The sequence below is a fragment of the Carassius auratus genome, chromosome 17 (assembly GCF_003368295.1).
Source record: "Carassius auratus strain Wakin chromosome 17, ASM336829v1, whole genome shotgun sequence".
Taxonomy (NCBI): Eukaryota; Metazoa; Chordata; class Actinopteri; order Cypriniformes; family Cyprinidae; genus Carassius; species Carassius auratus.
Window position 1 is genome coordinate 25,095,441 of NC_039259.1, and position 24,085 is coordinate 25,119,525.

At 35.3% G+C, this 24,085-nt stretch overlaps 1 protein-coding gene and 1 pseudogene across 1 annotated transcript; one reads left to right on the forward strand and one right to left on the reverse strand.

Annotated features, from left to right (window-relative positions):
- Positions 1–482: 482 nt before the first annotated feature.
- Positions 483–7,564, forward strand: LOC113117716 (visinin-like protein 1). The gene is made up of 4 exons (XM_026286609.1): positions 483–820; positions 3,403–3,569; positions 4,813–5,028; positions 7,217–7,564. Exons 2-4 carry the CDS (start codon positions 3,408–3,410, stop codon positions 7,412–7,414), a joined length of 576 nt encoding a protein of 191 aa, XP_026142394.1. The 5' UTR covers positions 483–820; positions 3,403–3,407; the 3' UTR covers positions 7,415–7,564.
- Positions 7,565–10,586: 3,022 nt separating this feature from the next.
- Positions 10,587–24,030, reverse strand: LOC113117717 (structural maintenance of chromosomes protein 6-like; annotated as a pseudogene).
- Positions 24,031–24,085: the final 55 nt, after the last annotated feature.

The window sequence follows — 24,085 nt, forward strand, 5'->3', positions numbered from 1 at the left end:
CCCGTTGATGGCAATATTGTCCAAAAAGTTGTGCCGTGTATCAACAGCCTAAGATTCGAACACATTTACCAGCTGTTTTCCTTCACTTCTTTAACCTAATATTCTGGGCTCAAACTGACCCAAAATTCTCTAATCTTTGTCTAATGCCTAAAAGTAAAAACCAGAAAGCAATTCAATCGTTTAGAATATACATTTTTCTGTCATTTCTTTATTCCCCTGCATGTTTGGTTACACTATTTGTAGAAAATATCTGGTTCTAAATAAAAAATAATTTCTAAAATCATGTAAAGTGCATGCGACTTTGAATACGAAAAAAGAAGAATACTGTCTGTGTTCTGGAATTTAACTATATGTCAGATGAACACATTTACAGAAAATGGGAGTAAATGAGGCTGATCTCAAATAAACTGGTATTATTCCCTCACATATCCCATTGGAGTCTTTGAGAATTCGCAATAGGTAGCTAGTAATAAAGACCGTGCACCAACAGATTCGCACGTAAAGCATGCATTCTGTGGTAAATCGACTGTTTACTGTCACGAGCTCCCTAAGAGCAGGGTTGCAAGCATCCAATTTGCGCAAACGCAGGCGAGGAGCAGCATAGCGTGGTGGTGATGCTCGCTGCATGCCGCATGTCTCGCGTCGCATAGCGCACACACACAGACGGAAGCGGGCTCGCGTCAGCTTGGAATCACCTTTACACATTATTTGGCGTTCAGTAAACGCGACGAATCCCAGGAATTTGGGTTCGACACACGCGAAACCGGACGGTTTGCGAGCACCAGCACGTTTCCATCAGCCTCCAACGCGTTACTTGAAGGTAAGAGGCGATGCATGCGTGCATGTGCGGCTGTGAAACATTTATGAGCGTCGCAGTCATGTGTGTTGCTTTTTTTGCTTTTGCCATTTAATGCAGCGAAACGATCTGACAGGCGTCAATGGTGAATGGGTGAACGTGTGAATGAATGAATGCATGCACGAGTGACTACTCGCATGCATTATTACTAGCCTGCGTGGCCTGATTTGAGCACTTTGCGCAGGTTAAAGGTGTATTAAGCTTTAGTAGGTATATGTGATGCTTTTGGCGACAAAAGCTCACTGGTTGCTTGTTACTGCCAATTTGCTCAGAGACGAACCTTTGGTATTGTGTGATGAATTTGAGAGATGCACTGATGTTTCCCAGCCTCACTTGAGATTAGAGATTTCTGATGTGATATGAGCGCAGTGCAATGCACAAGCAAAAGGTACTGCGTCTTTTCTGCGGCTCTGGCGGAATGGTGCAGATTCACAGTGGTGCATCAATAAAAACACACGAAAATGCCCGTTTGGGATGGTAAATGTTAGTAGGCTCGGTTATACACGTATATGCAAATGCTGTTCTACCCATATTCTGTCACACCAAAAGGCTCGTGATGTATAAACAGCATCTAAAGCAAACGCACAGATGGTGACAGGAAGCTCTTCAACGGATCTTCAAGTCGTGAAGTCCAGAAATTCCTCCGTTAAAGATCACGGATAGTTATTCTGCATCGCTTCCCACTGGTTTCCCTTCTCAAGGTCATTCGTTCAGCCATTGGAGCTTGAAAAAGCCTCAGCACTATTACATAAGAGTGACATGAGATTGGGTCTTGGGTAATAATTCCTGACTGTCTGTAATTAAAGCAGCATTCTTATCAAATGTGTTCGAGGCTGCTGTTTTTCACGCTCAGGTTTGATGCAGGAGAGGCTGCAAACACAGACAGACGCTCCAGATGGAAATAAAGAGCTCCTCTCCAACCCCTCCTTCCCTGTTTGGAGCCTGTTTTACCTGATGCCCATTTACACACAAACTCTTGTGACTTTGATCTATTTCGAGAAGCACAACAGTCAGGCCGCTGGAGATGAGCAGATCACACTTGACATCATTGCGTTCATCATTTAATAGTAGCCTACTTTGTGTGTATTATATTGCGGAGATAGTTGTAAATAGCCTATACATTTGCATTCATATTTGAAATAATAGAATATGCTTGACATCAAATTGCTCCTTCTTTATAAATCTAGTTTATTTTGCAATGCGGAAGTAGGCGATTTTCTGGGAAAATGAAATTTCCAATGTGTTAGGCACAAATAATATTTTTGGAACTGACAGAATGTGGTATCATTCTGTTTATTGTCCATTAGCCCAATTATTGGCAATAACTTCAATTTCATATTTAAACAATTAACAAAATATAGGCCTGCAGTTGCAAGAAAGATCTTACATTGAGAAAACCTCAAATGACAATGCACTTTTCATTATATCTTTCTATAGCCTATATATATATATGTGTGTGTGTGTGTGTGTGAATAAATGCTGAATAAATATGTTTTCCATTGATGTATGGTTTGTTATGATTTGACAATATTTGGTTGAGATACAACTATTTGAAAATCTGGAATCTGAGAATGCAAAAAAAAATCAAAATACTGAGAAAATAATCTTTAAAGTCCCCCAAATGAATTCTTAGTATTGCATATTACTGATCAGAAATTTAGTTTTAATATATTTACAGTGGGAAATTTACAAAATATCTTCATGGAACATGATCTTTACTTAATATCCTAATAATTTTTGGCATAAAAGAAAAATCGATAATTTTGACCCATACAAAGTAATTTCGGCTATTGCTACAAATATACTCCAGAGACTTATGACTGGTTTTGTGCTCCAGGGTCACATATATAAATTAAAAAGTTTCATGCAATTGGGTCCCGGCCTTATTGGCTAATAATGTAATGTATAATAAAAAATAATAAAAAAATCAACATTGTCAAGAGTATATATATAAAATCGTTGGACAGCACACATTTTATAATAATTTATAAAATGTTTAAGAGTGATTATTTTTAAAACATAAATATTGTTTAGAATTAGCATTATTTCAGCAAATTTGTGTACTCAAAAATGATGTAGAAACAATTTTTACTCAAAAAAAATACTAGTGAATTTCACAAATAATTACAAATTCACAAGTACAAACTACATTAAATGTAAAATTCTGAAGTAGAAAAAAAAATAAAAAAGTACTGTCTTTTATAAGTACTACAATAATCTTTATTTACAACTTTGAAATAGATATATACTGTATATTTTACAGTGTACATATTATTTGATATTATTGCTATATTTCCGTAAACCTCCTACCAATACATGGTTTGTAATGGCTAAAGCTCATACAGATTATCAGCACTGGCTTTTAAACCGTGTGACCAACCACAAAAACTAAAACTTTAAAAAAGATTATTTTGTGACAGTTTATGTTGTTTCTCTATATATTGATATCAGTGTCTATACATGGATTTCAAATCTACACCCGCATCTCTTATTAGATACCTGGAAGAACATTCTATAACCCCATTATTTCTGTGTTTCTTATGCAGTAATCATGGGAAAACAAAACAGCAAACTGACCCCTGAGGTGATGGAGGACCTTGTGAAGAACACAGAGTTTAATGAACATGAGCTCAAGCAGTGGTACAAGGGCTTCCTGAAAGACTGTCCCAGCGGTCGACTAAACCTGGATGAGTTCCAGCAGCTCTATGTTAAGGTGAGAATCTATTGATCTGAACTCAATTCAAAGATCACCATTACCACTATTACCCCCTAACTGGGGCTTTTACTAATGGGATAGTTCACCCAGAAATTAATCTTCTATCATCATTTTCCCTCATGTTGTTGCTAACCTGTTTGACTTTCTTCTGCTGAAAAAAAAAAACATTATACATTACATTATATATAGATATCTCTACTTTGAGGATTATTGATAGTAACCATACAACCATGCAAGCTTTGAAAAAATCTAGATTTAATAATAAAAAAGAGCTAAAGAAATTTGGGGCCTGTAAAAAAACCATAAAAAAAAATAAACAAGAAACATCCGGCAACTGTTCAGGACTCCCTTTTAATTGCATTGCAACTTTGACAGCCACTAAATTTGAAATAATTTGAAATTTCACTTTGAAGATTATTTAAATTAACCATGCAAAAATATATATTTAATAAAAAGATCAGGAAAATGTCAAAAGAAAAAAAGAAGCTGGTTTGTTAAAAAAAAAAAAAAAAGTTTAAATAATATGATATTTTTCTTTGTTTTAAAAAAAATATAACTGGTTTAATAAAAAAAAAAAATCAGGAAAAAAGAAGACATTGAAACAAAAAAAAAACAAAAAAACAAAAAAAACAGAGCCTGAAAAAAATTATTCAGACGTGGCAATGATTCAGAAGACTTTAGCAAACAGCAAATATAAAATTCTACTTCAAGGATTATTGAAAATAACCATGCAAGTAAAAAAAATAAAAATATAGATGGATTTAATGAAAGGGTCAGAAAAGGAAAAGAGCTACAAAAAAGAAAGTAAGTATCATAATATGTTCAATATGAGACAGTAGGGTTATACATTTTACTGCAGAGAAGCACAAACTAGTAAAAGCGGCCGTCTGTGAAATTGTATTCATAGAACGACTGTGAGATGTGAGGACCTCAGTGAAACACGCTGTTAGATTTACTTGTACACACTGCGCAGTGCCCACTTATTTTTGAATGAACTGCCAAGGAATGAACCAGAAGCAAAGAACAGAACCTGCTGTGGCGGCTATCGAAATATTCAGACATGAAAATCAATAAGTGTCCACAAATCCCTCTTAAAGGAACAGTTCACTCAAAAATTAAAACGCTGTCATTATTTACTGACGTTCATGTCAATCCAGAGCTGTCTGTGGGCAGACGCTTAGAAGAATTTGAAAATAAAACAGTGAAAATATTGGCAAATCTCATTTTCTTTTTCCTGCAGTTCTTCCCTTATGGTGATGCATCTAAGTTTGCGCAGCATGCGTTCAGGACCTTTGATAAGAATAGTGACGGTACTATCGACTTCAGAGAGTTCATCTGCGCCCTGTCCATCACGTCACGGGGAAGCTTCGAGCAGAAGCTCAACTGGGCCTTCAACATGTACGACCTGGATGGAGACGGCAAGATCACTCGAGTGGAGATGCTGGAGATTATAGAGGTACAGAAAACCCCTTTACATGCATGGAATGAATGCCTCTTATTAAAAAAAGCACTTCCCACAAATAGTGTACAAAACGGCACCAGGAAGTCAAACTAAAAATATTGCAATTATTTTATCTCAGGTTTGTAATATCTGCGACCAGAATTATTTCTATGCATCAAAACACCTTGAGATTTTGATAATTGAGCAATAAATAATCAAATCAAATAATAAAATAAATAAGCATAAGTAAAAAGGTAGTTAAATTAGTGCTTTTATTTCCAAAAGACTGCAGAAAACTGCTTGTTTTAGGGGAAACCCAAAATAAAGGTATAAAATAATAAACATATAATATATATGATTAATAAAAACATGTCTGAATGAGTAACAAGGTTGGAGATTCATTTTATTTTTATTGTAAACTATTATGCCTTCATTCCAATAACTTGATGTTAACAATTTGTATTAAAGGTGAATCCAATTTATTTTAAAATAAAATATAAGCTCTGCAATTTTTACAAGCAATATTTAAGGTGTCTGAACAAATACCAAGTGATTTTGATATTTGAGCAATACAGGTAATACATAGGTAATAAATGAATTCAATAAATGTTGGAATGGGCAACAAGGTTGAAGATTAATTATTTTCAATAAATTGAAGAAAACTATTTATATGATAATGTCTAATAGTTCTCATAACACAATAAAATGCTTCCAATGCTATGAAGAAGATCTTTTCAGTTTTACATGAATTTTGGTAGTTTTTCAGCCAAAAATTTGAATGTTAGAACAGAGACCCTGAGATTAAGATGTTTTTTATAAATAAATATTAAATAATGAATACAATTAATACAAATAAGGTTGGAGTTTCATCTTTAATTACTATGTTTATTTCAAAATAAATGTGAGAATTTTTATTTGATAATATCTAATAGTTCTCATAACTGAAAATGTCACTTAAGATTTATTTTCTATTATTTTATGGCATTACTATTTAATTTTAAGACATATCTGAACAGAGACACTGTAATTTTGATTTCTGAGCAATAAATACGATGTAATAAATACAATAAATTAAAACCTCAGAATAGGCAAAAAGGTTGAAGATTCATCCTAAAATAGTGCTTTTATTTTCAACAGATTTCTTAGAAATTTTAAATGAAGTTTGCAGTTTTTGCAGCCAATTAGTACACATCAGAACAGAGACCCAGATTAATCTTTAATTAGTGTGTTTATTTCCCATTAATGTGAGAATTTATTTGATATCTAATAGTTCTAATGACAGAAAAGGTGACAGATGCTAATAAAATACATTTTCTATTCATTGATTTATTACCATTTTTATTTTAGGACACTTCTGAACAGAGACACTGCAATTTTGTTATTTGTGCCCCTGGAGCACAAAACCATTCTTAAAGGGTACATTTTAAGAAATTTATACATGAGATTTATACATCATTATAAGGAGATTTATACATAATCTAAAAAACTGAATAAATACACTTTCCATTGATGTATGTTTAATGATAGGACAATATTTGGCTGAGATACAACTATTTGAAAATCTGGAATCTGAGGGTGCAAATCTAAATATTGAGAAAATCGTGTTTAAAGTTGTCCACATGAAATTCTTAGCAATGTATATTACTAATCAAAAATTACGTTTTGATATATTTACAGTAGGAAGTTTACAAAATATCTTTATGGAACATGATCTGTACTTAATATCCTAATGATTTTTAGTCATAAAAGTAAAATAATTTTGACACAAACAATGTATTGTTGGCTATTGCTACAAATATACCCCAGACACTTAAGACTGCTTTTGTGCTCCCGGGTCACGCATGAAATAATAAATAAATGTCAGATTGAGTAGCAAGGTTGCAGATCCACCCTTATTTCGTTTCATATGGACTTGTTTAAAGGTGTGTGACGTTTGCAGCACTAACAGCATCGAACAGAGTTGCGATCTGTATATCTGAGTGACCCAACGGGCCTGGACGTGATTTGCTTGGTGATGCTAGTGGCACAGAATTCACACACTTCAACTTCATTTAAAATTAACATGCGTCATATTTATGGAAAGTGCCAATGGCAAAACTGAAAAGAAAAATAAATAAATAAGAAGGACATTTCAGCACGAACACTGGCAATCTCAGCGCCTCCTCGTGTCATTAAAGCCATCTTTTCTCCTCTCTGTGTGAAGGCTATTTATAAAATGGTGGGCACGGTGATAATGATGAAGATGAACGAGGACGGTCTGACACCAGAGCAGAGAGTGGATCGGATCTTCAGCAAGATGGATAAGAACAACGACGACCAGATCTCACTAGACGAGTTCAAAGAAGCCGCCAAGAGCGACCCGTCCATCGTGCTGCTCTTGCAGTGCGACATGCAGAAGTGAAGCATGCTCCGGACTGAACCAGTCATCCGTTTCCACTCTCATTTCCACAAGAGTAACATGTCTGGACTACTTTTAAACGAACTTTCTTTGTGTGATCGAACAACTAGTATGCATGAGAACGTTAACCGCTAAAGAGTTTAGAGTATATCCGTTTAAGTTTCCAACATGCAACAACATGAGACGTGTAAATCGAAACACGTCCGGTTGTTTTCACGCATCCATCGTCAGTGAAGTGCTCCGCCGTATTTCATTTCTAGCCGCAATACTTCCGATCACACGCACTACGTTGACTGCCGTGCTTCACGCGGTAATTCGGGAAGCGCGACACACTAAATATTACGATGAAATCAGTCTGTCGAACTTCAATACTGGACATTAAGGAGGGCGGCTTATCAAAGGTCCAAACGTGCTTGTACTTGAGAATATAAATGTAAGTTATTTGTGCTCCTAAGTGTAAAAAAATTCAGATTGAGTAGCAAGGGAGCCTTATTTGTTTCATAACAATGCTAATGTGTGAGTTTACATTCGCTCACGGTCCATCTGATATCTAGTCCCCCGGGTGCATGTTTTCACTTAAAGTGATGTGTGGTAAAATTCAAGGTACTTCAACTTCATTTAAAATTAACATGCGTCATATTTATGGAAAGTGCCAATGGCAAAACTGAAAAGAAAAATAAATAAATAAGAAGGACATTTCAGCACGAACACTGGCAATCTCAGCGCCTCCTCGTGTCATTAAAGCCATCTTTTCTCCTCTCTGTGTGAAGGCTATTTATAAAATGGTGGGCACGGTGATAATGATGAAGATGAACGAGGACGGTCTGACACCAGAGCAGAGAGTGGATCGGATCTTCAGCAAGATGGATAAAAACAACGACGACCAGATCTCACTAGACGAGTTCAAAGAAGCCGCCAAGAGTGACCCCGTCCATCGTGCTGCTCTTGCAGTGCGACATGCAGAAGTGAAGCATGCTCCGGACTGAACCAGTCATCCGTTTCCACTCTCATTTCCACAAGAGTAACATGTCTGGACTACTTTTAAACGAACTTTCTTTGTGTGATCGAACAACTAGTATGCATGAGAACGTTAACCGCTAAAGAGTTTAGAGTATATCCGTTTAATTTCCAACATGCAACAACGTGAGACGTGTAAATCGAACACGTCCGGTTGTTTTCACGCATCCATCGTCAGTGAAGTGCTCCGCCGTATTTCATTTCTAGCCGCAATACTTCCGATCACACGCACTACGTTGACTGCCGTGCTTCACGCGGTAATTCGGGAAGCGCGACACACTAAATATTACGATGAAATCAGTCTGTCGAACTTCAATACTGGACATTAAGGAGGGCGGCTTATCAAAGGTCCAAACGTGCTTGTACTTGAGAATATAAATGTAAGTTATTTGCATGCATGTCCTAAGTGTAAAAAACTACTCTCTCTTCATTTCGGCAACCTTGACGAATAATGCAAGGGAGGCCTTATATAAATGATAGTATCAATAACAATGCTAATGTGTGAGATTTACATTCGTTCCTCATCGGTCCATTAGATGTCCTCCCCGGGTGCATGTTTCCTCACGTTTAAAGATGTACCATGTGTGTGGTAAAAGCTTTCTGTAAGGCACACCTTCCAGCTCGGCCTCCGGCATGATTTGCATCTGCTGGTTTCACCCTATTTTGCACTGACTCCTAATATCCAGTATAACCAACCATTATTTTTCTTAACATTAAAAGACCACCGCTTACTTCATTTTTTTGTTCCTTTGTGCACATGCATGAATGGTTGCCTGTGAATTCGTTTTAGTAATTATACAGAAAGGGCAATATAACATTGTAAGCAAATCTTCCCTTGGAGGGCATTTGGTAAAGGATCCACTTCTTATTCAACCGTTTTTTGTTTTTTTTTGTTGTAAAAACATTTCTACTCCAGCACCCATGGATTTCAGCTGCATCGCTCAGAAGCAACTTTTCAATTATTTCCAGTACCCTCGTTATGTTATTCCCTATATTTTGTATTCTCCGTGTGTTATGTTCTGCTGAGACTTGACAAATATGGCATTCCAGATCTCCTACTTTCACATCTTGTGACATTCAGGATGGTGACAGTCCCTTTGGTGGAGAACAAGACACATCTTTGTAAAATGCACCTGCCCAATAAATAGTGTACATGTTTGCCCTGTAAATATTTGTAACTATTACGGTAAAGCCAAAATGAAGCAGTCCTTTAATTGTGTTATAAGAGTATGTGTTTTATTTGTGGCATGTCTTCAACTTGGTATGTAACAGTTGCACTGACGACATTGTGATTAAAATCAATAAACTATCTATGGGTTGTTTTCAGAACGTAGGTGCCTGGTCGTGCACAAAATCAGATGGTTAGTGATATCTAGGAAGAGCATTGTGGTTTATTACAAGAGATGCTGGTTCAAACTGACAAATACCAATTCTCAACATGCTGAAACTGTCATGAGCAGATGCTAACAGCTGGAAACCGAAAGGAAGTTTTATCCCAAAATGGAAAGTTACTCACCCTCAGGACATCCAAGATGTTGATGAGTTTCTTTCTTCATCAGAACAGATTTGAAGAAATGTAGCATTGCATCATTTGCACACCAATCGATGCTCTGCAGTGAATGGGTGCCGTCAGAATGAGAGTCAAACCAGCTGATAAAAACATCAAAACAATGGTGATCCAGGCAATGAATCCATCAATTAATATCTCAAAAGATGTGTGTTTATAAGAAACAAATCCATCATTAGGGTGTTTTAATTTCAAACCATCAATTCCATAATCAATAATAACGCTTCCTTCAGTGAGAAAGTCCATCTCCTGTTGTCCTCTCATGTCAAAATCCACCAACATATTAGTTTTATAACTGTTTGTTTTGGACTGTTTTCACTTGTAAACCTTGATTGATCTGTGTATATTTCCATCCTGATTCAGACTTTTTCACTTAAGAAATTAATATTACAGTACGTATAGAGGACTCAGATTTTAGCTGAAGCTAAGTTTGAAGTTAAAAATGTCTTGATGTGCTTTTTTCCCACAAACACACACTTCTCACTTTGCAATCGTTAATTGATGTACCAGAGTTGTGTGGATTACTGACGGCAACCCATTCACTGCAGATGATCTTTGGTGAGCAACTGATGTGATGCAAAATTGGTTCCGATGAAGAAACAAACTCATCCAATTACTGGATGGCCTTAGTACATTTTCCCAAAAAAAAAAATCATTATCAAGTGAATTATTCCTTGAGTCTCCTTTTTTTCTTTTTTTAGAACAAATGAACTTGATGAAATGGCTTGGACATCACAATAACACAAAATAGGCGCACACTTTGTGCTTTTAAAACATCCTTCGCAGACGAACTAGAACCATAAAACTTCTTTAAAAATAAATAAAAGCAAATGCATAATAAACATGTAAACTTTACACACTTTGAGTACAGTCTCTCCAGGCAATCTCACTCCTCCTCTGCTTCTCTCTCTGGATCCTCAAGCTGGTGGATCGTAATATGGGGACTATCAGAAAGATGGCTGAAAGATAATGCAAAGAAACATCAATGTCTATATCCAAAAACATTGACTCTATAATTCAGTGCTGTGTGAGGATACGGTGTTTCTGATCTCTGAGTTAACACCTTAACAAACAAGGCCCTGGGCAAAGATCAACACTTCAAAGAACAGTTTCTCTTTTACTGGGTTCACAATTTTGCATTTGATCAACTGATGTCTGCAAACGAAGCACTAGCTCAGCGAGTCAATAAGAAAGCTGCTTTTGGGGTGTGTGGTCTACAAACCATTTGCATTTCCTTCCTGAATAAATGTGACTATGAGGACAGGAGATAAATGAATGCTGTTACTCTGATTGGACATTTGGTATCTCACACACACACACACACACAAAAAACGTTCAAGTTTGGTCATATTCAGCACAAAATGATAAGTATACATAATGATAACTTTTGTTTTACTGAATTTATGCACATTTGCATAAAAAAAAGGAGGAGGAAATTTACCACAAGTGTCCAGATTACAGTAATGAAAATTTTTTCTTTAATTATCACAATTCAAACACAGTAATGGTCCTAAAACGGGAATCATACACACATTTTAATTTCTTAAAAATTATTTTTAAATAAAATGTCCAAAAACAACACGATGGCGATGACTTTAATTTACAAAAATTGTAACTTTATCATTTTTGTTTGGCTTTTGGGGTTTCCCATAATTAAAAACGACAACAATAACAACAACAAAAAACTATGCCATAATTTAAAATACCTTTATTTCAAACTAAGTATACTTCAAATCGACATATTACACTTTATTTTTAGTATTTAAAAAAGAATTTTGCTCAATGCACATTTCTTAATATTTTGCCTAAAATGTGTTTTAATATCACCATTGATGATTACATGATCTCTGTAAAATATCAGTCTTTAAATGCAAGATATTTAAAGTTTACTTGCAATAGTTCCACTTTAGCAAAATCAAATATGCTTAAGCGTATCTTTAGTTGAACCTCAGCACTACATAATTAAAGTACATTAGGTCCAAAATTAGTTGTTTACATTAAAAATACTTTTAACAATAGTTTAACAAATGCACAGATGCAGGGTATGAAAATACACATTTTAGTTTTACCCCCACTAGGGTCAGTTAGACAGGTTTCAGTGAGTTTCACCATAAAACGTGTAATAACTTGTATATTCTACCTGGTGGACTGAGGGGTGATGAAGATGAACTGTCGCTGATGCTGACGTTCTGAAAGTTCCACAAGCATGTTCATCGAAATGCTGCGATTGTGCATGTCCTTAAAAAAAAAAAAAAAAAAACTTCATATGTAAAATACTAATGTTTGACATATCAAATGTCTTCAGTAAAGTAATCATACAGGCAAGAGTATACACCATGAACACGTCGAACTCATCGAGGCACCGGAAGGGCGACTCTGTAATCTCCCAGAGTGCCAGGATGAAGCAGACGGTGGAGAAGGAGCGCTCGCCTCCCGACAGGGAACGCATGTCATTGACGTTGTTTTCTTGCTGACCGGGGGGTTTCACCTGAGCCGAACAAGCAACATACATCACAAAAGAACCAAGGATGGTTGTGTACTCACTTAACGCTAGGTATACAACAGAATCCTGAAAATATATTCACAATTTACACAACAATATTAAGCAGCACAACTGTTGTCAGAACTGATAATAATGTTTTTTCATCAGCAAATCGGCATTTGAAATAATATTTCATAATATTATTAATTTAACTGTATTTATGATAAAATAATTGCAGCCTCTATCAAAAAGGTAGCTTACAGAAATGGACAGAGTTTCATTGCTGTGATCGAACATCATCGAGCCACAGCAGTTCAGCTTCATCATGAAGTCGTTGAAGTACAGCTTGCACCTCAGAGAAAGTGACCTGGAAACACGATTTAAAACAGACTGTTCAAACCTGAAGAACAGGAGTGGAAACCTTTTAAACAGAAACAAAACTCTTACGTACAGTTGTTACGCTAAGTTACCGTCGCATTATTTTGCATCGGTCCTGACGGTCAGTCATGATGAGGTCCAGACGATCAATAAACTTCCTGAGATCCCTCAGCTGGCCGGACTTGCTTTTGTAATTACTGTGAGCCTCTGCGTACTCTCTAAAAATATATATTCTTCAGTCATTTATTTCAGCTATATTAAATATAGGCTTCACATTTATGCTTTTTAAATCTCTAACATGCTTCTCTGAGTCCAAACTGAGTCAAAATGAGTGGAAAAAAAGTAATTAAATGTATTAATATTAATAAAAAAACATAGTAAAAGAAAATATCACATGAAAATAAGCTAACAGTCAAAACTACCTTTCTTAAAAATAAAATATAAAATATAAAAAATATTATAACAGCTGAGCCAAGTCTAAACTACCGTATTTTCCGGACTATAAGTCACACTTTTTTTCATAGTTTGGCTCGTCCTGCCACTTATAGTCAGGTGCGACTTATTTCTCAAAATTAATTTGACATGAACCAAGAGAAAACATTACCGTCTCCAGCCGCGAGAGGGCGCTCTATGCTGCTCAGTGCTTCTGTAGTCTACACTGAACAGCATCTCTGGCAGCATAGAGCGCCCTCTCGCGGATGGTGACGGTAATGTTTTCTCTTGGTTCTAAATGAATGCGACTTATAGTCCAGTGCGACTTATAGTCCGAATAATTTTAATAGTGAAAATTAATTTTAATACTTAAAAAGGAAATAGAATAAAACCAGCTGTGCACACCTGATAACTCGTTCCTTGTCTCCGTGGCTGCTCTCTTCTGTACTGATTTTTTGTCGCAGGCGTGTGATTTCAGCATCAATGCCTCTGGCACTCTGATATACCTGCTGTCGCACAGGACAGATGGCTCTGGCTTTGGCTTCCCAATCCTTCAAAGCAACAAACAATGAGCAAGTGCAAGATTTCATCATACTGCTCTTTGGATGAAAATAATATGCACATTTTCTTATTAAGGAGTTTTCTATATGAGATTATATGATATGAAAAGGAGTGATTGCCTGTGTTTCTTCCTCTCTGAGTGACAGATCTTCTTTCATGGTCTGAACAGTAGCCTGATGATCCTCAAGTTTCTTCTCTAAGATCTTCAAGGTTTGATCAAGTTTACTGCACTCAGCCTCTGCCTTAACTTGCTCCTCCTATTCAAGACAGATCCATCTTCCAATAAACACTATGTGTGTGTGTGTGTTTTGAATGTGTCTTAAAGAAGACTTTTCTGCACACCAAGCATGAATTTATTTGATCCACAGTACAGCAAAAACAGTACAATTTTGAAATATGTTAGCTATGTAAAATAACCGTGATTTCAAAGCTGATTTTTTTGCATCAATTCTCCAGTCAAATGATCCTTCAGAAAACATTCTTATATTCTTTGCTGGTAAAAAAGAAAGAAAGAAAAAATAATTCATTATCGTCATCATGTTGAAAACAGCAGAGAATAATTTTTTCAGGTTTCTTTGATGAATAGAAAGTATTTTTCTGAAACAGAAATATTTTGTTTACAATATAAATGTCTTTATTATCACTTTATTGTATTTTTATTTGAAAGTATAACATTTCTATAACCCCCCCCCAAAAAAAATTCAAAAAAAAAATTCAAGCTTTTGAATGGTATAGTGTATGATGTTAATAAAAGCTTTCTATCTTAGATAAATGCTGATCTTTAGATATTTCTATTAATCAAAGAATCCTGGAAAAAAATGTACTCAACTGTTTTAAATATTATTATTATCATGATTATTATTATGATAATAATAATAATAATATATGTTTCTAAAACAGCGAATCAGGATGTTAGAATAATTTCTGAAGGATCATGTGACACTGTAGACTAGAGTAATATGATAAAAATTCAGCTGTGCATCACAAGAGTAAATCACATTTTAAAATATATTAAAATATAAATCAATTATTATAAATAATAAAAATATCTAACAATATTAGTGTTTTTGCTGTACAGTATTTGGGATCAAATAAATGCAGGCTTGGTGAACAAAAGAGAATTCTCTAAAAAACATAAAATATCTTAATGTTTAAAAACTTTTGACTGGTGTATATATATATATATATAGCATAAAATGACAATTCTAAAATTTCCAGGTTGTTCCATGAATTTGTGGGAATCCTGTAGTAGTTGATATACCACTGACAGTTTTTTTTAAGAAACCAAAAAATGTAAATATTAAAATCTCAAATGTAAAATATTTAATCTGAGCTGAGCGAACTGATCGTCCAGCGCTGTCTCTCACCTTCAGTTGTTCCTTCTCATCTGAGAGCTGCTCCACTTTAGTTTTCACATCATTATATTTCTGATTAATATTCATAAGCGCCGTCTCATGTTTCTTTAACTCATCCTGGGCCTCTTTCACATTTCTCCTCTCCGATTCCATCTTCTGTTCATTTTCTTCTGCTTCTTCTTCCTGTACATTTGACATTCGCTATTATTCCATGTCAAAAAACAATAAACATCAACGTTTGCCTGGTAAAACTGATGGAGAAGTCACCAGAGAGCTGACGTCTTCAGCATGCGCCTCTTCAGTGTTCTTAAGTTCGGTTATGGAAGCTTTAACCTTGTTTATACTTTCCTAAAAAAGAGCAATTAAAGCCAGCATCAACTACTGTATTCAGATATGTTTGGACATGAATCTAGACTCTATGATATGATAATATGATAATACCTGATTCTTTTTGCAGGCCATGATGACACTCCGCAGCTTCTCCTCCATGAACTGAATGTCTTTCTTCACAGAGCCCAAGTGAAGCTGGAACCGTGAAAGCTGAGCCCGATTGTTCTCCAGCTCGGAGTCCACTAGACTGGAAATCAGTAGAGATAAACACATACAGTACATTCAAGTATAACTGCCTCGGATCATGCCTTAAAGAACTGGGCTCCACAAGGGTTTGCATGAATTATCATCACTGCGCCAGCTTTAACTTGCTCCAGGTACAAACAGAGACACTTGCCGTATTTCTGCCTCTGGGTCTCCACCAAGATACTGGGCCAGTACTTCATGTTCAGCTGTGTAATAGCGATTGGTGTAGACCTGATCACCATCTCCAGTGAAGGCCTCACGACAATTCTTTGGGGGTCGCCCTGACCTTCCTCGCACGAGCGTTCTCCTGTTTAAAAACAAAAACAATATACATTTTAAATATCGAAATAATATCTAAAAATTAAATATATAGATAGACTGCATTTTATCTTTTTATATATACTTTTAACATAAACTATAACTTATTCCAGTGAATTTTCAGCATCATTACTACAGTGTTCAGCTTCACATGATCCTTCAGAAATCATTCTCATATGCTGATTTATTAAAAGGCTGTGCAATAGAAAAAATGTTTTTAGCCTTTGATACTTTTTTCAGAACTCTTTGATGAATTAAGAGTTAAGAGTATAATTATTTACTATCACTTTTTTATTGAACATATCAATGCAGAATAAAATAATTTATTAATTTAATAAAATTATAATAATAAATAAGTTTAATAAAAATGTATGGACCCAGCTTTTTAACTGTAGTGTTGTTGGTTACAAAAGATTTCTATTTTAAACAAATGCTGTTCTTTTTCACTTTTTTTAATTTGCCCTGTTTAGTAAATCTGGCCTTAAAAATCCCAAACTTTTGAACATTAAACTATAATGAAAAACAGATTTACTCAATTCTTAATCAGCTGAATGCAAAAAAGGTCTTTTATTTAGACATGTGCACCCTGTGTTACACATTATTATAAATGCTTTTACTTATTACTATTACTTCACAACTTACTTTGATAATCAGAATGCTCTCAATGCCCCTCATGTCAATCAGACAGTTTGTTATCACTGGGTTCTCGATATTGATGCATTCCAGCACAGATGGAAACTCAGGATGCTGGACTCCACTGACAAGAACACGTAGAAACATCATGTTTACTGTACCCTTATAAGACCTCTGGATCCATTTCTGGACATTTCTTACCGGCCTTGCAGGTTATAAACTCTGTCTGTGAATGGACACACGATTATCTGAGGCCTGCCGCCTCTGGGGAAGTATGAGGACATCAGTCCTTGCAGGACTTTTTCGTCCCTGTAATTATCACAGCAAAAACTTTTAATTAAACCTCGTACGCAACTCTCCACAGCCACGGCTAAACTGGGATCCTTTAGGCTGATGCATGCACCTGGTGAAGATTGGAAACAAGATTAGGAGTAATTCTGTGTGAATAATCTGGAGATACGGAAGGCCTCTCACCTATAGGTCCCACAGGTTTCTTGATGAATCGGCCCTGAGCGAAGGCTTTGTTGATGGACTCCATCAATTCTGGCATTTGATCGCCGAAGCGTCTCAGTCTGTTGGATCTGCTGGCCATTAGCTGCTTCTTTCTCTTCAGTCTGGACTCCAGAGAGACCTGGATGCTCTTTTCCTCCATGCTTTCCAAAAATGATAAAAACTCTAAAACTGTAATTTATCGAAAGCAAGATCATGTACAGATGGGTCTATATTTAACTCATCATTATCAACTGGTTTTTGCAACAGTTTTCAAAATGCTAAATATTTATTTTACTTATTCTACTGTATTTCATGTCAAAAAATTAGTGCTGTCAATCAATTAATCACAATTAATCGCAACCAAAATAAACGCTTTTAAATACATAACACTATTTCTTAATACATAATACAAACACATGCATGTATATATTTAAGAAAAATATGTTATGTTTATATATTATATATATAGAAGCATACACATGTAAATAGTTTCAAAATATTATACATAATAAACACAGTACACATAAATATATTATGTAAACAAAAACTTTTATTTTGGAAGTAAATAATCATTGGACAGTACTAATTTTTTTTTTTTTTTTTTAGCTAGATTTCAAGTCAAAGCCGTGCCACATGACATTAAAGGCCATCATGTTTGCATACACCTTGTGTCCCTGCCATAAGAAGTAAAGCTGTCAGACTTTACCTCAGTTTATCATATTCCTCTCTTCCTTTAAGCAGAGCTTGTTGTTTGTCCTTGATCTCTTGATTCAGAGCGCTGGACTCGTCCTCAAGCTTTTCCAGCTGCTTTTTGAAGGCAGATATTTTTTCTTGATGCTGTGCTTGCTCAGACTCATGGCTTCTTCTGCCACTGCTAAAAACCTCATCAAATTACGTAGTCAGTTACTTAAATCACGTTTTCAACCAAGTCAAACACACAGCATGATGTTAAACAACTTATCAACATATACAGCCTAAAATTAGAGGTGTTCCCTTAACAAAAGGACTCACCCATGACTTATTTTGTGAACTCGGTCCTGAAGAAGGCATTGCTCCTTTTCTAAGTTCTTCAACTTATTCTCAGCGCGGAAGTAAACCACCTGAAAAACTGGCACTTTAAAAATCTAAACAAACTCTTTAGAAATCAAGAAGAACCCTCTTTATAAAATCTGCCAACTTAAAGCAGTAGCTCACTTAGAAACTAAAACCATGCAATCATTTACTCTCCATCAGGTCTTTTTAAAACCCATATGATTTTCTTTCTTCCATGCAACACAAAATGAGATGGTTCACACTTCTCTTTTCCATCCAATGATAGCAAATGACTGGAGCTGACAAACAATCTGCACCAAATGTGTAAGCTATATTTAAGTCTTCTGTCGTTATTTAGGTTATCAGTTCCTGAAAAGTTGAATCATCCTCTTTTATGCAGATTTTTTGTTCTTGTGCATGATAACCTCTGGTCACTTAATGCCTTCAACTGCTTGGGGAAGAGAAGCACAAACGCTCTTCAAAATGTGTCTCTTTATATTCCATAGAAGAACAAATTTTGGGTGACATTCCTTTAATAATAATATAACACTGCAAACAAGCAAATGTTGCTCACATGTAAAGAGCTGAAGAGATATGCATGTTTTCATTTAAAATTAATGCAGCTATTACATAGCTCGAGATATTAAAGTACATTTGTGAGCAGGAGCAAAAACTCTGTAACAGTAACTAACAGAAAGAGAAAAGAAAGAAATCTCACCTCCTGATTTTTCTTTGCTTTCGTTTTGACTTTAATCTCGTTCTTCATCTTACAGCTCTCCTCGGCCAGACGCTCCTGCTCTTCTCGAAGCATGCAAACCTTCTTCTGAATGTCCTGCAATCTCTTTTCAGCGGTGGTAACTTTGCTCTTAAAAGCAAATAAGTTTTTAAGTCAGATCGACTAATGTTACATCTGGATGATACACACTTCACCTAATGAAGTTTAACAGCTACTAAAAACCATATATCACACTATCAGTCGTGTTGTTCTGTTAAAAACTTTACACTGCCGCTCAAAAACATAATAATTATGATTTATATTGTTTTTGAAAGATGTCTGCTTTTCCATATAAGCATATTAAAATGATTTCTGAAGGATCATGTGAGACTGAAGACTGGAGTAATGATGCTGAAAATTCAGCTGCGCATCACAGGAATATATTTAAATAAAGAAATGAAAGCGTCTCAGTCTGTTGGATCTGCTGGCCATTAGCTGCTTCTTTCTCTTCAGTCTGGACTCCAGAGAGACCTGGATGCTCTTTTTCCTCCATGCTTTCCAAAAAATGATAAAAACTCTAAAACTGTAATTTATTGAAAGCAAGATCATGTACAGATGGGTTTATATTTAAGTTATTACATTTTACTCTCATCATTATCAACTGGTTTTGGCAACAGTTTTCAAAATGCTAAATATTTATTTTACTTATTCTACTGTATTTCATGTCAAAAAATTAGTGCTGTCAATCAATTAATCACGATTAATCGCATCCAAAATAAACGCTTTTGCAAGCTGACAAACAATCTGCACCAAATGTGTAAGCTATATTTTAAGTCTTCTGTCGTTATTTAGGTTATCAGTTCCTGAAAAGTTGAATCATCCTCTTTTATGCAGATTTTTTGTCCTTGTGCATGATAACCTCTGGTCACTTAATGCCTTCAACTGCTTGGGGAAGAGAAGCACAAACGCTCTTCAAAATGTGTCTCTTTATATTCCATAGAATAACAAATTTTGGGTGACATTCCTTTAATAATAATATAACACTGCAAACAAGCGAATGTTGCTCACATGTAAAGAGCTGAAGAGATATGCATGTTTTAATTTAAAATTAATGCAGCTTCATGCAAACCTTCTTCTGAATGTCCTGCAATCTCTTTTCAGCGGTGGTAACTTTGCTCTTAAAAGCAAATAAGTTTTTAAGTCAGATCGACTAATGTTACATCTGGACGATACACACTTCACCTAATGAAGTTTAACTGCTACTAAAAACCATATATGACACTATCAGTCGTGTTGTTCTGTTAAAAACTTTACACTGCCGCTCAAAAACATAATAATTATGATTTATATTGTTTTTGAAAGATGTCTGCTTTTCCATATAAGCATATTAAAATGATTTCTGAAGGATCATGTGAGACTAAAGACAGGAGTAATGATGCTGAAAATTCAGCTGCGCATCACAGGAATATATTTAAATAAAGAAATGAATGAAATGAGAAAATAGTTCATGCAACTTCAATTTTTGATCTGCTGAGCATTAGACACGTCTTTCAAACCCAACAAAAACAGTTTTAATGTACCATAATACAAACATAGTTCTGCCAGATCAATACAGTTGAACACACAGACCTGACAGAGCTGCAGCTTTTCTTCATGTTTATGATTAGACTCTTCTTTTTCAATTTGTTCCATCAGTTGTTCAACAAGTCTCTCCTTCTCTCTCACCTAAAACAAACAGAGACACTGCTGAACAAAGACTCTCTAACGCAAGTGACTTTTCACACGTCTGCATGAAGCACTAAATCACGTACCAAACACCATGCCATCTTCTTTTTCAAGTCCTCCAGAGTCTGTCTCATATTGTCAAGCGATGACAAGCGCTCAAATCTTTCTCTCTTTTGCAAAAACAACTGCCTGAGATCTTTAAGACACTAAAAGTATAAAGATACAGCCAATGTGTGATGTTAGTGTTGAGTGCATGTGTAAAACAGGCATTATGGGTGGTTAAGTATGAGAAACACTAATAATGATGCTTGAATATGAATTAACAAATCACCTCCTCTTGTCTTTCCACCTGTTCGCGAGTCAAGGCTTTAGTCTGCTTGATGTGAATGTAGTCTTTCTTCATTTGCTCCAGAAGAGTTGCTTTCATGAAAAACTTAAGGAAAAAAAAGTGTGAACAGCCATACAACACTGCTTCAGTTATTGATGGCATGCGTTTCCAGGACCAAAAAGTGTAATTTTCAAATGAGATTTATACATCATCTAAAATCTGAACAAATAAGCTTTCGATTGATGTATGATTTATTAGGATAGGACAATATTTGGCCGAAATCTGAAATCTAAGGGTGCAAAAAAATCTAAATCCTGAGAAAATCGCCTTTACAGTTCTCCAAATTAAGTTCTTAGCAATGTATATTAGTAATTGAAAAAATTTTAGTTTTGATATATTTACAGTAAGAAATATACAAAATATCTTCATGGAACATGATCTCTACTTAATATCCTAATGATTTTTGGCATAAAAGAAAAATCTGTAATTTTGACCCATACAATGTATTTTTGGCTATTGCTTTAAATATACCCCAGCAACTTTCTGACTGCTTTTGTGCTCCAGGGTCACATATATGAAAAATAAATCACCTTGTACTTGTCTGCTTCACTTTTTGAATGCAGGAATTGTTTGCTCATTTCTTGATTCAGCACGGAAACAGGATTGTCAACCTGTAATATGACATTAATCCAGAAACAGAAATAAATCGATTACATGTTTGTGTGGTTTACTTTATGCAACATCAATACTAAAACAACTAGATGTTTAACTTAAAATAATTACTTCTCAATAACTAAAAGATTGCACTTAAAAGCATGCAAGTCATATGAGCTGATATCTTACTTAGTTTTTCACCAATAATACCTGGATGCCGAAATGGTCTAGTATAGCAGTTAACTCTTCCTTCTTTGTGGAAACGACATGACCTAGAAATAGAGAGTCTAAATATATACGAGGAAGTCCTATTTCTGAAATAACCTGACTGAGAGTAAGTCTTGATATTACCAGTTTTATTCTTGATTTTACAAGTCCTGCAACCGTCGCTTGTGATCCGATGCTCAATGCAGATGCTGTCTCCATAAATGTCACCTTTATAGGAGTCGTTCCCTCTGTTTTTTAATTTCACTTTAATGTCTGCAAAACTGGAAACAAAAGGATCTCATGAAAAATAAAAAGTATCTCATGAAGTGATACTAGTGCATTCTAAAATATACGAACCTCTCTTTATATTTGACAAAGCCCTTCAGAGATGTTCCTCTGTTGGTTATAGTTGCTTTTCCACCAAGACCCACTATAAGAGCTGTGAGAATGGCACTTTTCCCAGCTTAGATTGGCATAAAAAAAATGCATACAGTGCACTGGAAAAGAGTATGTTTTTATACCTGTCTAAAAATCTAAAAATCATCTTACAGTGATTTGAATTTAGTTATATTACCATAATCTAAATTACAATGCTACAAAATAAAGAAGTGCACCATTAAACTGACATCGTATTTATTGTTTTTTAATGAATAGTTGTATTTTTAGGAGTACCCGAGGTGTAAATCAGCTTAGATAGAAGGGCTCTTGAAGTCAAAAATGTTGAGAAACATTTATTTATACACTAGCAGTCATACTTTTGGACACATTGACCCATTATTTGCTATAAGTATTTTGCAATAGTATTCTGTTTACTTTTCCATCAGCATCCAGCCAAACAACACATTTTATCATTTTTTTTTTAAGAAAAATATATATTAAAAATAAAGAACATATAGAAATAAATACTAGCCTTTTTAAACCATAGTGTTAAATACTATTTATACATGTAGTTATTTGCATTTCAGTGTACAGATAGTTGCTACAAGTAGTCGTGACAAAAATGTTTACATTTTGTGCCACCTAACACGATAATTATTGTATAACACAATAAAAACAGATGTGAATTATATTTTAGTATAGGACAAGCTAGCATAGAGGTTTCCTATTTTTAGATGAATCTTCAGTGTTTTTTATAGTGTTGATTTTTGGCAAATTGTAGGTCAGTTTTTTAATTTGATTCCAAGACCATTTTTTTTTAATTAAACATCTCATATGTAGGCACAAATGATTTTAAATGCTTTCAAGAGTTCCAAAATTGTGTTTGACTGGTAGTTTAAATCATGAATGTTTTATTAATTCAGTCCAATTAAAAAAATGATAATAATAATAATAATAAAAAAAACTTACTTCCATTGTTCCCAACAATGAAGTTTACGTTTGGTCCAAATTCGAAAGGTCCGAGCAAATGGTGGCTCATAAAGTTCCTCAAAGTGATACTTTCTATCACGCCGATGTCTCCCACACTCTGGAACAGCACAAGATGTTATCTGAACCGGAACTGACACTACAACATTTAGTGATGGTATGTTATGCATTCATGAAATCACTAAACTGACCGAAGCAGAGAGTGACTGATCTTGCTGGACTTCATCCTCCTCATCATCCAGAACATGTGTTTTGCCATCTGTCCTAGGAGTCTTAGAAGGTTTTACAACATTATGGACACAAGACTTCCTCTTACTCATGACTGAAAGATGCCCAGCCTAGAAGAAAGGAGCACAGAAACACACCCGTATGCATCTTGAAGCGTTTCTAACGTGCTGTCAAACAGTTTGTTTCACTTATTCAGAGTTTTATGAAACATGATATTTCAAGCAAGAAAGTTCGCATTTGATGTCAGAAGCTGTCACTGAAATGCATTATAAAGGCAGGGTTGCCAACTCTCACGCATCTGGAGTGTCACGCCAGATGCGTGAGAGTTGAAGCACAGATGCTGCATCGCAGAGAGGAACAACAGATACTCTCGCGAACATGCCAGTATGACATCACTCAGCTGACATAAACGAACAGGTGTACAGACAGTAATAAAAGTAAGATCTATTACATGAATCATGTATATCTGATTGTGCTTACCCCTTTCCTCTGCATCTGGAAAGTGAATGCGTCTTCTTGAGGTCTTCCTGGTTGACTGGCGCACAACTTCAACAAACTCCACCCTCCTGCTATGACTGTAAAACTTCTGAGCAGTGCTTATTATGCTGC